This window comes from Suricata suricatta, chromosome 9, assembly GCF_006229205.1.
Source record: "Suricata suricatta isolate VVHF042 chromosome 9, meerkat_22Aug2017_6uvM2_HiC, whole genome shotgun sequence".
NCBI lineage: Eukaryota > Metazoa > Chordata > Mammalia > Carnivora > Herpestidae > Suricata > Suricata suricatta.
The window spans coordinates 60,184,598-60,202,390 of NC_043708.1; the positions used below are offsets into that span (position 1 = coordinate 60,184,598).

At 39.1% G+C, this 17,793-nt stretch overlaps 1 protein-coding gene across 2 annotated transcripts in view; it reads left to right on the plus strand.

Annotated features, from left to right (window-relative positions):
- EAPP (E2F associated phosphoprotein) overlaps positions 1 to 17,278 on the plus strand; it is a 19,203-nt gene extending 1,925 nt beyond the window's left edge. The window contains exons 2-6 of one of the 2 annotated variants that reach the window (XM_029952414.1): positions 2,674 to 2,855; positions 4,589 to 4,684; positions 5,797 to 5,914; positions 8,425 to 8,538; positions 16,636 to 17,278. In XM_029952414.1, the coding sequence (XP_029808274.1) occupies positions 2,674 to 2,855; positions 4,589 to 4,684; positions 5,797 to 5,914; positions 8,425 to 8,538; positions 16,636 to 16,912 (787 nt within the window). In that variant the 3' untranslated portion in view covers positions 16,913 to 17,278. Of the gene's footprint in view, positions 1 to 2,673; positions 2,856 to 4,588; positions 4,685 to 5,796; positions 5,915 to 8,424; positions 8,539 to 16,635 lie in introns of those variants that run through there. The other variant, XM_029952415.1, reaches the window with a different exon arrangement.
- Positions 17,279 to 17,793: the final 515 nt, after the last annotated feature.

Sequence of the window (17,793 nt, forward strand, 5' to 3'; positions counted from 1 at the left end):
CACAGAGCCTGATGTGGGCTTGAACCCACGAACCGTGAGATCTGACCTGAGCCGAAGTCAGAGGCTTAACGGACTGAGCCACCCAGGCGCCCCAAGAGAGAAAGAATCTTAAGCAGACTCCACACTCGGCACAGATCCTCACGCAGGGCTTGATCCCATGACCCTGGAATCATGACCTGAGCTGAAATCAAAAGTTGTTGCTCAACTGACTGAGCCACCCAGGCGCCCCTTAACCATTCCCTTATTGAAGGATGTCTAATTGTTTCTAGTTTTGACTCTTGTGAATAAAGCATCTATGAACACTCAGGTAAAGATTTTAGTGTGAATGTCAGTTTTCAGTTTTCTGGGATAAATGCCTAAGAGTGTGATTGCTGGATTGTGTGGTGGTTGCATGGTTAGATTTATAAGAAACTGTCAAGCTGTTTTCCATAGAAACTGTATCATTTGACATTCCCAGCAGAAATGGCTTCAGAGTTATTTAGTGGTTTCTATCCTGGTATTCCTTAAGATAATCTACATTCCACACTTTGGAAACAGTTGAGTATATGATAGATCAGAGTTTCTCAGCTTCGGTAGCGTTGACATTTTGAATCAGATAATTCTCTGTTGAGGGAGTTGTTCTGTGCATTATAGGATGCTTAGCAGCATCCCTGACCTCTACCCACTAGAAGCCAGTAGCCCCTCCTCCACCCCCTGCCCCATGTGTGGCAATCAAAAATGTCTCTAGCTTTGCCATATGCTCCCCGGAGGACAAAATGCTCCCCCTTGGAGACCACTGGTGTAGTTCCCGGGTGAGAGGTAACATTGAAAAGGTAAGTTGAAACCAAGTGGGGAATGCTTTTTTGAATGCTGTGCTCAGAGGTTTGGGTCCTTTGGGAATTGGCTAGTGGTGTGATGAGAGTTCTTTAGGAATAACATTCTGGCAGCAGGATTAAGGGTGGATGAAATGGAAGAGTTTGGAGGCCTGGAGGTCCTTAGGATGTGGTGGGACAGGCAGAGTTCAGAGAACCCAAATGAGCGTAGTGATACTGAAGAAAGAGCGTGGCGTGGCGGTCAGGAGGAGGAATGTGAGGTGGGGAATTCTCTGGAGAGTAGAATCTGGCTAGGGCCTCTATCACTAGCAGCCTTGATTGGTGTGAATTGCATTTTTCTGACTTACCTTCAGTTGGAGGATCAAAAGCATTGTTCTAGAAGAAGAAAATAGAGAAACAAAAACCAGGGGTAGTCTGTAACTATTCATCAGACCACAAATAATTGAACATTATTTATGAATTGGCAATTATATTAGAAATATCTTAGGCATTTCACTCATTTTGATAACATGTTCTTTCTGATATCTGGTTTAATTCTGTCATACTGTTATCTATTAATTTTTATTTTTTTGTCTTTATTTTATTTTGAGAGAGAGAGAGTGGGGAGGGACAGAGAGAGGGAGACAGAGAATCCAAAGCAGACTCTGCACTGAGTGTAGAGCTCAAACTCCTGAATTGTGAGATCATGACCTGAGCCGAATTTAAGAGTTGGCTGCTTAATGACTGAGCCACCCAGGTGCCCCACTGTCATATTGTTACTGATGGGGATAGGAGCAAAAGGCTGAGTAAATTGGCAGTACTTGCTCAGGAGAATTTGTAATGTCACTTTCTCTTAATAGTTCTCTGTAGCATTGTGCCTTTTATTTAAAACAAATATTTTAAATGTCTTTTATTTATTTTTGAGAGACAGAGCGAGACATTGTGAGCAGGGGAGGGTCAGAGAGAGAGGGAGACACAGAATCTGAAACAGGCTCCAGGCTCTGAGCTAGCTGTCAGCACAGAGCCTAATGCAGGGCTTGAACCTACGAACCGTGAGATCATGACCTGAGCCGAAGCTGGATGGTTAACCAATTGAGCCACTCAGGCGCCCCGCATTGTGCCTTTTAAACTGTAATATCAAATTATTATCTGTTAACATTTTGTGTATGTATATGGGCTGTATATTAGTTATGTATACTAAGTTTTATTTAAGTACTCAGTTTTAAAAAAACTAGTTCTGTTAACATTGCTGATGGATTTATGAATTGGTACAAAACTTTTGGAATAACAGTGAAACAGTATGATAATTCAAGAAGTCAGAAAGATGCTTGTATGTCTAATTCTAGATATTTATTCTAAGGAAATCAACAGAAAATTACATATACTTTACAGAGATATTCATTGTAGCATAATAGCAAAGAGTTAGAAATAAATGTACATCATTTATAAGAGGAAATGTTATGTAGACTTTAAAAATATATTTGGAAATAAGCAGAAAGGGTTTATCTTTATTTAATTTTTAAATGTTTTATTTTTGATACAGAGAGAGACAGAGCATGAGAGGGGGAGGGGCAGAGAGAGAAGGAGACACGGAACTGGAAGCAGGCTCCAGGCTCTGAGCTAGCTGTCAGCACAGAGCCTGACGCGGGGCTTGAACCCATGAATGTGAGATCTGACCTGAGCTGAAGTCGGAGGCTTAACCGACTGAGCCACCCAGGCACCTCAGAAAGGGTTTATCTTTAAATGAGAATAGCTGTATGTAATATGATAGATAAATGCAACCTTGTATAAAACTTAAAGTTGTTGGGCAATGAGATGATGGGAGTTTTAAGTTATTATACTTCTTTAGTATTCATGTGCCTTATGATTAAATGTATACTAGTTCTGAAGATGAAGTGGATGTGCTTCTACATGGAACTCCTGACCAAAAACGAAAACTCATCAGAGAATGTCTTACTGGAGAAAGTGAATCATCTAGTGAAGATGAATTTGAAAAAGAAATGGAAGCCGAATTAAATTCCACCATAAAAACAATGGAGGACAAGTTATCCTCTCTGGAAACAGGTAAATTTTTAGATTTTCATATCGATATCTTTCTTTCTGTCTGTCTGTCTTATGTTTATTCAGTCTTGAGAGACAGATCATGAGTGGGAGAGGGGCAGAGAGAGAGAGAGGGAGACACAATCTGAAGCAGGCTCTAGGCTCTGAGCTGTCAGCACAGAGCCTGATATATGGCTTGAACTCACAAACTGTGAGATCATGACCTGAGCTGACATCGGACGCTTAACCAACTAGGCCACACAGGTGCCCTTCATACACTTTTCTAAGCTTTACAAGAGTGGGAACCTTATTTGTGCCCTGTGGCGTCCTCAGCACTTTGAGTAGGTACTCATTAAATATTTACTGAGTGAATGAATAAATGTATTTGGCAACCTGAGCATAGTTTCTTGACTATGAAACTAGTGAAGAATTTTCCGGTGTTGTTGAAATGACACTATTTCGTTTTGTTTACATGTGATTTTTTTGGGTAATTTTTTTTTTTAGAGTTTATTTATGGGGTGCTTGGGTGGGTCAGTCAAGTGTTCTGATTTGATTTTGGTTCAGGTCATGATCTCCTGGTTCGTGACATTGAGCCCCAAGTCTGGTTCTGTGCTGACAGCTTGGAACCTGCTCGTGATTCTCCTTCTCCCTCTCTCTCTCTGCCCCACTCCCTCAAGTTCTCACTCTCTCTAAGTAAATAAGACCTGAGCCGAAATCAAGAGTCAGATGTTCAATTGACTGAGTCACTCAGAACTCCCTCCTTTTGTAATTTTTACCCCATGATAAAAAAGAAAAAAAGAGGTTTGCCTGGCTGGCTCAGTCAGTTAAGCATCTGACTTTGGGTCAGGCCATGATCTCGTGGTTCATGGGTTCAAGCCCCGCGTCAGGCTCTGTGCTGACAGCTAGCTTAGAGCCTAGAGCCTGCTTCTGATTCTGTGTCTCCCTCTCTCTCTGACCCTCCCCTGCTCGCACTGTCTCTCTCTCTCTCAAAAAATAAAACATTAAAAAAATAAGAAAGAAAAAAAAAGAAAAAGACACACAAGCTTAGGGAGGTATTTTTAGAGTTAAATAGCATTGATGTGGCGCATTGAATAATATGTCACCACAAATTGTGTCATTTTAGTAAGTAGTGAAACATACTTCATTTTGATACTTTGTCATTATGTGAAGTGTACTTGACCCAAAAACTGGTTGGTGCCTTAGCTTTAGTTTCCATGCTGATATGCTATATATTAACTGTTAGGAACTGAAAGCATATGTAATAGTAATAAAAGCAAAAGCAGATGTTAATTAAGAGGAAGAATTAGAGACACAAGCATATGACATGAATATAGCATGGGTCATGACACCAGGCTCAAGTGAGGAGAGGAAGAATGTGCTCTTGAATCATTCTGCCTGCCTCTCTTTAGGGCTCCTACCCTCTTTCCCCGGAAGTTCCTTACAGCAAGGTGTTTAGTCCCTGTGCTTCACTGCATGGCTGAAAGGTAGAGACATACATGGTGGCAATGTGGAAATAGGCTGTTGTATTAAATTAGATTTGTGGGAAGGGTGAGAGGATACTTTTCTCATGGTTTGGAACACTTAATTTCTGTAATTAACAGTTACGGTTCAATAAGTCATTGATGTGAAAGTTTTTTTCCATCCAGATGAGATTGGGAATGAGTTGATGTTACTTTGAGGTGATGGAAGAATATACTGAGTTTTTTTTCTTGTCAGTTGTGTATGGGTCAGTCTGTAAATTTCCTTTATGTAATTAGGGTCTTCTTCAGGAACTGGAAAAGTTGGAACAGCTGTGACAAAGTACTATGATGATATATATTTTGATTCTGATTCTGAGGATGAAGACAAAACAGGTGAGTGGCATGTTTACCAGGCTTAGCAGTTATATTTCATGGGAGAAACGTTTACCTAACAATTATTGGATATTAGGATTTCCCTCCGAGTTTTATCTTCTGAGAAATGGGAGGCCATTGATGTGAAAACGGAAGCAGGACTGATGAATAAGGACAGCTGAGAACGCACATATGAGGCCCCGGGACCAGCAGGGGGCTCAGCCCCTCGCTTCCTTAAGATTCCTTAGAGTAGCAACATTTGCTTTCGCACCTGCAAATAGTTTCTATATTTTTATCAGACATTTAGAAACTTACAAATACTTTATATTTTGCAGAAGTTTTTCTAACTTGTTGCTTTTTTATCAGCCTCTGTTCTTTAGAATTGGTTTTATATAAAATCTGAGCAAAGGTAAACATAATAAGAACTACAACTAAATTATATCAGTAATTACACTGGAATACACAGACAACACATTTATATGGTAAAGAAACAATTTTATATTTTTATGTATTATTTCCTAAGTATTGACCTCAATACATTTTAAGTGTAGTGTATGTGGACGATCATAGTGTTTTTTCATTCATTTTTGAAATATTTTTTTCTCATTTCACTAGCATTTCATATAGAGGAATTTTTTGAGAATTTATGCACAAAAAGTTTCTAATCTTGGCTCCCTTTGAGTGACCTTTCTGAGACTCTGAATTCTCATTATTTGCATTCAGTTTTTGAGATAACAGTTTTTAGTGAAGAAACAATTTTTGATTCCTCTGTCATCTTCATTTTAATGCCTTGGGTTTTTTTTTTTTAAAGTTTATTTATTTATTTTGACACTCAGGGGAGACGCAAAGGGGAAGGGAGGGGGAGAATCCCAGTCTGACCTGGTGCTTGAACCCACAAATGGTAAGATTGTGACCTCAGCTGAAATCAGGAGCTGGATGCTTAACCGACTGAGCCACCCAGGTGCCCTGATGCCTTGTTAATTGGATAAGACCTTTATTTGGAGGGGTAGTTAAAAAGATTTTTTAGGAAAATATAAATAGAAAAAAGTAGCTGAGGATTCTACATTCTGTATTAGAAAGGTGTGTACTTTAGGCATGATACCTAGCCGTATCTTTAACATTTTCAAAATTAGCACAGGTGACCAAGAAGAAAAAGAAGAAACGACACAGGATTCCAACAAATGATGAATTGCTCTATGATCCTGAGAAAGATAACAGAGATCAGGCCTGGGTTGATGCACAGAGAAGAGGGTAAGAACTGAACTTTAATATTTAGAATCTTTAGAGAAAAAGGATTTAAAGATGATTTTTACAACACTCACATTTTGAATGTGTGTGTATATGTTCATACCGACATACATTACAAATTTTGAGAAAAAATTGCTGAATTGTTTACTTTGAAAATTACCAGCAAATTTCATTCAGATGATTTGTTTTTAAATCTTATGTTTATTTTTGAGAGAGAGAGAGAGAGAGAGAGAGAGTGTATGTGTGTGTGTGTGTGTGTTTGTGCGTGTGTGCACACGCTCGTGCTCACGCTGGGGAGGAGCAGAGGACGGGTCAGAGGATCCAAGGTGGGTTCTGTGGCTGATGGCAGAGAGCCTGATGCCGGGCTTGAACTCAAAAAACTCGTGAGATCATGACCTGAGCCGAAGTCAGACGTTCAACTGACTGACCGTCCAGGTGCCCCTGCCCCATGAATATTTTTTGATTATCCCCAGTGTTAAATGAACATTTTAAGTGCTATGTATAGTTAAGGAAATTACAGTGTAGCTCTTGATTCTGGTAACAGAATTTATTAGTGAGGTAAGATGGAATGTATCTTAATTGTTATATAATCTTTAAAAACCAATTTTTAAAAAGTAAACTCTACCCCCAATGTTGGGTTGAACTCATGACCCTGATATCAAGAGTTGTGTCCTCCACTGTCTGAGCCAACCAGGTTCCCCTTTTGTTGTATAATCTTGAGAAGAAATTTTGTTGACTTAATCACATTCCTGCATCAAGCAGTAGTTGCCCTTTAAGACCACAGAACCAACTTAAAATAATGAACTCACTACATTTTAAGTATCACAGGGGTAGTGATCATGTCTGGCTTTCACTGCTGCATCCCAGGTGTCTTGCACTTTGTAAAATGGGCTCTCATTAAGTAGCTATTGAATGAATAAGTTAGTTTTTTGGATTTGGGTTTTGAAATCTATTAAACATTTGAGGCATTTAACAACAGTTTTAAAATATGTCCCACATGTTTTCAGTATTTTTCCCCAGAGACATTTAAAGAATTTAGAAAGTAATGCCACATGATTTATCTTTTGTTGTTCAGGTTTTAGGAGTTTACCTATCATAAGTCCCTTTTAAGAATATATACTTTCATACTTTAGAACTCTCATAAGTAGATTCATGCTGTATTTTTGCAATCAGTGAACATTTATTGAACACTAATTATATACCAGACACTGTTCTGTATTCTTGAAATACAGCAAGGAACAAAACAGACCAAAATCTTTAGGCTCTTAGAGCTTACATGCTTGTTTTTCAAATTAATACACTTTACTCTTTTAGAAGAGTTTATTTACAAAAATTGAGCCAATAATACAGAGTTCCCATATACCCTATCACAACAACACACACACATACACGCACACACACAGTTTCACATATTGTAAACATGTTACATTAATATGGTCCATTTGTCATAATTAATGAACTAGTATTTATACATTGTTATAAACTAAGGTCCACATTTTATTCACATTTACTTAGTTTTTACCTAAGGGCCTGTCCATTTCCATTCCAAGGGCCTGTCCAGGATACCACGTTACTTTTAATTGTCATGTCTCTTTAGGATCTTCTTGGCTCTGACAGTTTTCAGACTTTTCTTGGTTTTGATGACCTTAACAATTTTCAGGAGTTCTGGTCAGGTATATTGTAGGAGGCCACTCTGTTGGAATTTGTCTGATGTTTTTCTCATGATTAGACTGGGATTATGAGTTTTGGGGAGGAAGACCACAGAGATAATGTGCAGTTTTCATCATTTTGTAATCAGGGGCATGTATTGTTATTGTGATTTATGATTGTTAATATTGACCTTGATCGCCATGGTATGGAAGTGTTTGTCAGGTTTCTCTGCTGTAAAGTTACCGCTTTTCCTCCTTTCCAAATTATGCTCTTTGGAAGGAAGTCACTATGTGCAGCCCAAACTTGTGGGGTGGGGGGTTACGCTCCACTTCCTTGAGGGGAGAGTATCTTCATTACTTATTCTGTGTGGGAGATTTGTCTGTTCTCCTTCATTCATTCATTCGTTCATTTGGTCATTTATATCAGAATGGACTCATGGGTATTTACTTATACCTCAGGTTATAATCCAGTACTACATTATTTTGTTGTAATTGTTTCAGCTTTGCCCATTGGAAGCTTTTACAGTTGACTTCTGTGTCCCCTTGACATACCTACCTCATTGTGGTTTTTGAGCACTTCCTTACTTTTTGGTACCACAAGATGGTCCAGGTTCACTTTGTAGGCCTCGTTCCTAGAATTGGTTATTTCTCTTAGGAGTGCTTATTTCTTTTATTGGAGAGTGGCATTAGAAATCAAGATCTTGGGGGTGCCTGGCTTGCCTAGTTCATAGAGCATGTGACTCTTAATCTCAGGGTTATAAGTTCGAGCCCCATTTTGGGAGTGGAGCCTCCTTAAAATAAAAAAGAAAAAGATAAGAGCTGGCTTTAATGTGCAGCCCCCTCCCCTTTCTTTTTCTGTTCTAGCTACCATGGTTTTGGAATACAGAGGCCACATCACCCACAACAGCCCGTTCCAAATAGTGATGCTGTCTTGAATTGTCCTGCCTGCATGACCACACTGTGTCTCGATTGCCAAAGGTAATGGATAAAGGGTAACAACACACACACACACACACACAGACACACATGCACCCGATAAAAACCAGCTTGGTGGTCTTTTGTTTAAATCAGAAATAGACTTTTGGGGTACATACTTAGGAATTCTACTACACTTCTGTCCTCTCACATCCTTGCTGCTATATGACTAATCTTATACAAATACTTTTGGTTATATGTAGTTCTGTTATAAGTAGTTTTTTAATAAAACACTTAACCATTATTGACATGGATTCAGTGAAACTGAATGACAAACCATGGAATGACAATCTCTCAAATACATTTTTTGGAAAATGTTTTATTTATTTATTTTATTTATTTTTTAATTTTTTAAAATGTTTTATTTATTTTTGATACAGAGAGAGACAGAGCATGAGAGGGGAAGGGGCAGAGAGAGAGAAGGAGACACAGAACCGGAAGCAGGCTCCAGGCTCTGAGCTAGCTGTCAGCACAGAGCCTGACGCGGGGCTCGAACCCACAAACGTGGGATCTGACCTGAGCCGAAGTTGGAGGGTTAACCGACTGAGCCACCCAGGCGCCCCTTATTTATTTTTGAGAGAGAGAGAGAATGAGAATGAACAGGGCAGGGGCAGACAGAGAAGGGGACAGAGGATCCCAAGCGGGCTCTGCACTGAGAGTAGTGAGCCCGATCCAGGGCTCCAACCCACAGACTGTGAGATCATGACCTAACCCGAAGTCAGGTGCTCAACCAACTGAGCCACCCAGGTGCCCCTCAAATACACTATTTGTAAAATATTTTTAATAGTTCATTTATTTTTTAAATAGAGAACGAGTGGGGGAGGGGCAGAGAGAGAGGGAGACACAGAATCTGAAATAGGCTCCAGACTTTGAGCTGTCAGCACAGAACCTGACACGGGGCTCGAACCCACGAACTGTGAGATCATGACCTAGCTGAAGTCGGACGCTTAACTGACTGAGCCACCAGGCGCTCCATCAAATACACTATTTTTAAAAACACTGTATAAAGTACATGTGACATAAAATGTCCTATTTTAACCATTAACATTTTTTTATTAAAGAGTCCATTATTTGTAAATTTTATTTATTGTCAACTAGACCATTTAAAAATATAATACCTTTTGTGTGTGTGTGTATGTTGAGAAGTTTTAAGATCTACTCTCTCAGTAACTTTCAGGTATGTAGTAGAATATGTTAACTATTTAAACACCTTTTCATGTACCTGTTAGTCATTTGTTTATCTTTTTTTGGAAAAATGTTCAGGTCTTTTGCCCATTTTCTAATTGGATATTTTTTTCTGCTAATGAGTTGTAGGAGTTCCTTGAATATTAGCCTGTTAACCCCTTATCAGATGCATGATTTTCTCCCATTCCATAGATTGCCTTTTCCTTTTGTTGATTGTTTCTTTGCTGTGCTGAAGCTTTTTAGTTTGATGTAGTCCCACTTTATTTTTTGAACCTAAAAAGAAAAGGTTAATTTATTTTGAGACTATGAGTAGGGGAAGGGAGAAAGAGAGGAAGAGAGAGAATCCCAAGCAGGCTATTTCAAATGAATTTTTGTGAGTAGAGTTAGACAGGGGTCCAGTTTCATTATTTTGCATGTGACTATCCAATGTTCCCAAAACCATTCATTGAAGATGTTATCTTTCCAGCACTGAATATTTTTGGCTCCCTTGTCAAATATTACTTGACGATGTATGCATGAGTTTACTTCTGAGTTCTCTGTTCTATTCCATTGGTCTGTGAGTCTGTTTTTATGCGAGTTCCATATTATTTTGATTATCATAGCTTTTTTTTTGTTAAATTTTTAATGTTTATTTTTGAGAGATGGAGACAGAGTGTGAGCAGGGGAGGGGCAGAGAGAGAGAGAGAGAGAGACATAGAATTCAAAGCAGTTTCAAGGCCTGAGCTGTCAGCATGTAGCCTGACACAGGGCTCAAACTCATGAACTGTGAGATCATGTTGTAAGCTGAAATCAGATGCTTAACCATTTAACTGACGGAGCCACCCATGCACCCCTGATTGTCAAAGCTTTGTAGTGCAGTTTGAAATGAGGAAGTGTGATACTTCCAGCTTTGTTGTTCTTTCTCACAGTTGCTTTGGCTATTTGGGGTCTTTTGTGATTCCACACAAATTTGAGGTTTTTTTCTATTTAAGATTGCTTTGACTGTAGAAGGCTTTGGGTAGTATGGATATTTTAACAATAGTAATTCTTTTTTATAATGTTTATTTATTATTCTTAAAATTTTTTAAATGTTTTATTTATTTTAGAGAGAGAGAGAGAGCGAGCATGAGCAGGGGAGGGTCAGAGAGAGAGGAAGACAGAATCTGAAGACAGGCTCCAGGCTCTGAGCTAGCGGTCAGCACAGAGCCTGATGCAGGGCTTGAACCCACCAGCCATGAGCTCATGACCTGATCGGAAGTCAGACACTTAACTGACTGAGCTACCCAGGCTCCCCAAAGGTTTATGTATTTTTGAGAGACAGAGTGTGTGAGTGGAAGAGGAGCAGAGAGAGAGAGGGAGACATGCAATCCTAAGCAGGTTCCAGGCTCTGAGCTGACAGCAGAGTCCAACATGGAGCTTGAACTTATGGACCTGAGCCAAAGTTGAATGCTCAACTGACTGAGCCACCTAGTGACCCAGTAATCTTTTAAAAATTAAAAAAAATTTTTTTAATGTTTATTTTTGAGAGGGAGAGAGAGAGAGAAAGAGAGAGAGAACAACTGGGGTAGTGGGGAAAGGGCAGGGGCAGTGAGAGTGGGGAGAGAGTCCAAAGCAGGCTCTGTATTAACAGCAGAGAGCCTGATATGGGGTTCGAACTCATGAACTGTGAGATCATGACCTGAGCTGAAGTCTGACACTTAAATGACTGAGTTACCCAGGTCCCCCAACAATAGTAATTCTTTGCATGCATGCACATGGGATATCTTTCCATTTATGTGTATTTTCTTTCTTTTTTTTTTAATCTATTTTTGAGAGAGAGAGCGAGCGAGCGAGCAGGGGAGGGTCAGAGAGAGAAGGAATCACAGGATCCGAAGACAGGCCCCAGGCTCTGAGCTAGCTGTCAGCCCAGAGCCCGACGCGGGGCTCGAACCCACGAACCACAAGATCATGACCTGAGCCGAAGTCCGACACTCAACTGACTGAGCCACCCAGGCGCCCCATGTGTATTTTCTTAATCTTTTATGAATATCTTACAGTTTTCAGTGTATAAATCTCTCACCTCCTTGGTTAAATTTATTCCCAGGTGTTTTATTATTTTGGATGCCATCACGAATTGGATGGTTTTCTTTTTTTTTTTGTGTGTGTGTGTGTGGGGGTTTATTTATTTCCGAGAGAGAGAGTGCAAGCTAGGGAGGGCAGAGAGAGAGGGAGACACAGAATCTGAAGCAGGCTCCAGGCTCTGAGCTGCCAGCACAGAACCCGATATGGGGCTCGAACCCATGAAGGGTAAGATCATGACCTGAGCTGAAGTCAGACGCTTAACCGACTGAGCCACCCAGGCAGCCCCGGATTGTTTTCTTAATGTCTTTTTCAGATAGTTTACTGTTAATGTATCGAGAGATAGCAGATTTTTGTAATTTTTATTTTTAATCTTTTCTTTAACATTTACTTATTTTTGAAAGAGAGCATGAGCAGGGAACAGGCGGACAGAGGGAGACACAGAATCTGAAGCAGGTTCCAGGCTCTGAACTGTCAGCACAGGGCCTGACATGGGGCTCTAACTCGTAGACCATGAGATCATGACTTGAGCTGAAGTGGGATGCTTAACTGAGTGAGCCACCCAGGTGCCTCCCCCCCCTTAAAAAAATATTTTTAAAGTTTATTTATTTATTTATTTAGAGAGCATCTGTGAGGGAGGGGCAGAGAGAGAGAGGGAGACAGAGAATCTTAAACCCGTGAGATCATGACCTGAGCCCAAATCAAGATTCAGACGCTTAGCCACCCTGGCACTCCTGTAGTTGGTTTTGTATTCTGAAACTTTACTGGATTTTATAGTTAATTTTAACAATATTTTAACATTTTTTTTGGTGACGTCTTTAAAATTTTATGTGTAGGATATTATGTCATCTGCAAACTGAGAAAATTTTACTTCTTTCCTACTTGGATACCTTTTATTTCAGTTTTTTGCCTGATTGCTCTGACTAGGACTTGCAGTACTCTGTTGAATAGGACTGTGGAGAGCAGGACTCTTGTACCCCATCTAAGCCTTAATTTTAAGTGTAAATTCAGTGACATGAAATACATTCACAATATTGTGCAGCTGTCACCACAGTCCATTTCCAAAACTTTTTTGTCATTGCAAACAAAAGCTCTGTACCTATTAGACAAAATTCCCCATTCTCCACCCCTTCCCGCCCCAGCCTGTGGTAACCTCTATTGTGTTTTCCTTTCCGGATTGTTCACTGCTCATGTATAGAAATGAACAGATTTTTGTATGTTGATTTTATACCCTGCAACTTTGCGGCAGTAGTTTATGAGCTCTAATGGTTTTCTTGTGCAATCTTTAGAGTTTTCTACATATAAGATCATATCATCTGTGAATTACTTTACTGATTCATTTCCGATATGGATGTCTTTTATTTCTTTCTCTTAGCTAATTGGTCTGATTAGAACTTAAGTCCTATGCTGAATAGAAATGGTGAAAGCAGATCTTTTTAGTCTTGTTCTTGATCTTAGACGAAAAATTTTCATTTTTGAATATGATGTTAGCTGTGGAATTTTCATATATGAGCTTTATTATATTAAATAGATATAATATAGAATATAATAGAAGTTCCTTCTAGTTTTAGTTTATTGGGTATTTTTACCATGAAGTGGTATTGAATTTCATCAAATCCTTTATTTTTATTTAAAAAAATTTTTTTTAATGTTTTTTATATATTTTTGAGAGACAGAGAGAGAGAGAGCACGAGCAGGGGAGGGTCAGAGAGAGAGGGAGATACAGAATCTGAAGCAGGCTCCAGGCTCTGAGCTAGTTGTCAGCACAGAGTCTACATGGGGCTCGAACTCAGATACAGTGAGATCATGACCGAGCTGATGTCAGATGCTTAACTGACTGAGCCACCCAGGCGCCTCTCAATGTTCTGAATCAAGTTAACTAAAACTGAGTGATGATGTTTGTGGTGAATTTGTTCTAGGAACTAATGAATAGCCACATATAGTTTTCCTTATGAGCTAGCTTGAGCCTTCTGATCATCTGCAACTGTTAATTTTTGTACTCTCCATATGAATTCTTAGAATTCTTAAGCTTTTTGTATGTACACTGATACCTAGAACATATTTATGAAATGAAGAAAAAGTAAAATGTCTTCGTACTTAAGTTGTTTCTCCTCTAAGTTAAACTGTGTTATTGCAGTGTTCTTATACTTAAAAGTTGTCTCATGTTCTAACAATAGAAACTGGCCTTGGTGAAAATTGTGTTGCATGTTAATACAGGGCTCCCCTCCAGTGGAGTGTAAGTGAAATTTTTGTAGTCTTACCTGGAGAAGTACCAGCGTGCACAGGCTAAATTCCTTGTGGGTAGTGGTGGTGGTTAATATTTGGAACTAATGAAAGTATGACTTGAGTTCACTATGTTTAGTCAGATAGATATTTCTGTTGCTTGAGGTGTAAAGGGAAAAAGCCAACTTATTAAGTGGTGAAAGAAGTAGGAAAATATTAAGTATATAAGGGGAACAAAAGGAGCATTATCTTTTCTTTAGACTGATAGGATAAAGCCAAGGGTGGACATTGTAAAGTCAGAAGCTCTTTCAGCTTTATATATAATATATAAATATTTTATTTTTTTAAGTTTATTTCTGAGAGAGAGAGCACAAGTAGGGAGGAGGCAGAGCAAGAGAGGGAGACATAGAATCTGAAGGAGGCTTCAGGGCTTGAACCCATGAACCTCGAGATTGTGCTTTGAGCTGAGGTTGGATGCTTAACTGACTGAGCCATTTGGGTGCCTTAGAAGCTCTTTAAGCTTTTACACTTGATCTTAGCCAAAAGGCCGAGAAGCGATCTCTTTAAGGTTTTAAAACTGTAGCTTTTACTAAAATGGTGACAAGAATGGCATCCATTGTAATGAGAGGAGGACAATCTCAGGCCACAGTGTGAAAAGACACAGTCAAAACAGTAGCTTTCAAGTTTCCAATAATTTTTCTTGTCTTTCTAAGTTTGAAGAGCAAATGAAATTTTTTTGGAGATAAAAGTTACTTTTAGGGGCGCCTGGGTGGCTCAGTCGGTTGAGCCTCTGGCTTCGGCTCAGGTCAGATCTCACGTTTGTGGGTTCGAGCCCCACGTCAGGCTCTGTGCTGGCCGCTAGCTCAGAGCCTGGAACCTGCTTCCAATTCTGTGTCTCCCTCTCTCTCTGCCCCTCCCCCCTTCATGCTCTGTCTCTGTATCAAAAATAAATTAAAAAAAAAAATTTAAAAAAAAAGTTACTTTTAAAGCAGTAGAAAAGACGATATATTCATTATTAACATGTTAGCCACATGCAAAAGAATGAAACTAAACCACTTCTTACACCATACACAAAAAAAGACTCAAAATGGATTAAAGACCTAAATGTGAGAGCTGAAAGCATAAAACTGCTGGAAGAAAATATAGGCAGTAGTTTGACATTGGCTATACCAACATTTTTCTAGATTGGTCTCTTAAGGCAAGGAAGATAAAAGCAAAAAGAAACTATTGGGACTAAACCAAAATAAAAACCTGTGTGTGAAGCGGTCCATCAACAAAATGAAAAACCCACCAAAAGAAAAAAACCCAAAAACCCACTGAATGGGAGAGGATATTTGCAAATGATCCATTTGATAAGGGATTAATATCCAAAATATATAAAGAACTGATACTACTCAACACCAAAAAACCCAATAATCCAATTAAAAATGGGCAGTGTACCTGGCTAGACATTTTTCCAAAGTAGACATATAGAGTTCCAACAGACAAATGAAAAGATGCTCAGCATCATTAATCATCATGGAAATGCAAATCAAAACCACAGTGAGGTATCATCATACACTTGTCAGAATGGCTAGAATGAAAACACAGGATATAACAAGTGTTCATGAGGATGTGGAGAAAAAGAATTCTTGTGCACTGTTGATGGGAATATAAATTGGTGCAACCGCTGTGGAAAACAGTATAGAGATTCCTAAAAAATTCAAAATACCTATGACCTGTGATCCAGTAATTCCACCACTGGGTTTTTATCCAAAGAAAACGAAAACTAATTTGAAAAGGTACATGTACTCTTGTGTGTATGGTAGTATTTATAATAGCCAAGATATGGAAATAACCCAAGTGTCCTTTGATTGATACATAGACAAAGACAATATGATAATATACACAGTGGAATTTTTAGCCATAAAAAGGATGAGATCTGGGGCGCCTGAGTGGCTCAGTTGGTTAAGCCTCCGACTCGGCTCAGGTCAGATCTCACGTTCATGGGTTCGAGCCCCGCATCGGGCTCTGTGCTGACAGCTAGCTCAGAGCCTGGAGCCTGCTTCCAGTTCTGTGTCTCCTCCTCTCTCTGCCCCTCCCCCTCTCATGCTCTGTCTCTCTCTGTATAAAAAATAAATAAAAATTTAAAAAAAAAAAAAAAGATGAGATCTTGCTATTTGTGACAGCGTTGATGGAACTAACAGGTATTATGTTAAGAGAAATAAGTGAAAGAAAGACAGATACTGTATGGTTTCACTTATATGTAAAGTCTAAAAAAAAACAATGAATAAACCAACAAAAAGTGGAAACAGACGCATAATTACAGAGAACAAACTGATGGTTGCCAGAGGCGAGGGGGGTGGGGATGGCCAAAATGAGTGAAGAGGAGTGGGAGATACAAGCTTCCGTGGAGTGATAAGTCATGAGGATAAAAAGGTGTAGCACAGGGAATATGGTCAATGAACCTGTAATAGCGGGTATGGTGACATGGTGGCTACACTCCTTGTGCGCATACATAGGCTGTAAAGCTGTTGAATCACTGTGTTGTACATCTGAAACTAATATAGCACTGTATCAACTATACTTCAATTAAAACACTTTTTTAAAAATCTGCATGGATAACCTATTAAAATCGGACATAAATCCAAGTTCTCCATTTCTTTTTCCTCTTAGGCATGAGTCATACAAAACTCAGTATAGAGCAATGTTTGTGATGAATTGTTCTGTCAACAAAGAGGAGGTTCTAAGATATAAAACCCCGGAGAACAGGAAGAAGAGGCGAGGCCATAAGAAGATGAGGTCTAACCGAGAAGATGCTGCAGAGCAGGTAGAGGCAGAAGTGGAAGAAATCTATCACCCAGTCATGTGCACCGAATGTTCCACTGAAGTGGCAGTCTATGACAAGGATGAAGTCTTCCATTTTTTCAACGTTTTAGCGAGTCATTCTTAAATAGCTAAGTTGGCATTTATTGCCCAATACAATATACAACGCAAATAGGGACACTTATTTTCCTCCTACTAATTCCTCTCCAGTGACATTCTGAGCGGTTATTTGGGGAAACAGAGTCTGTCTTTTTGAAAGAGAATGGTTGTCAACCTGCATCCCTCCACCTCCTTTAAAGTTTTTTCCCCCAGTTCTTGATGGGACTGATTATTCATTTCCTTTTTGATGAGCATTTGGAAACGATGGGGGGTTTTTACATATTTAAACTCTTTAGAATTAAAATGTTCTGGAGTTAGAACTAATCTGTTTCAGAGTGTTATTTTAATTTTTTATTCTGGATGTACCCTTGGTGTGATTAAACTAGAGACTATCTCTTGGCTTCTGTCTATATTGTTTTTGCTAAAAGGTATCTATTTACCTTCTATCTGGTAGTATGGAGTGACATTATGTAGCAATTGTTAGAGTTACATGGTGTTAATATTGCCAGGTGCTTTGGATAGTTAATATAGGGCTTTTTCTAAAAGAATTGTATAGTAACAGTAATTTAAACTTAGTGAATTAACACAGTAAATAGAAATTTATGGTGAGGAAGAGCAAGCTCACCCTCCACCCTTAGACTTAAAAACCCTGTTGCTGCCTCTTCTGCTCACCATTTGTTCTGTTGCCACAGCAACCAAGATGCTGGTTTTTTTAAATTTTTTGCTATTAATGTAAAAATCGTTAGTGGAGGAAATTGCATTGTAGGCATCTGTGCTTTTGAAAAGAATGATTGGACTTGTTCCAAAAACATTAGGAAACTCAGAGTCCTCCTGTTATTCTAATAGGGATATAGTAGAGTGGAATGAAGTCAGAAAATATGTATCAAAAAAAATTCTTTTAAATAATCT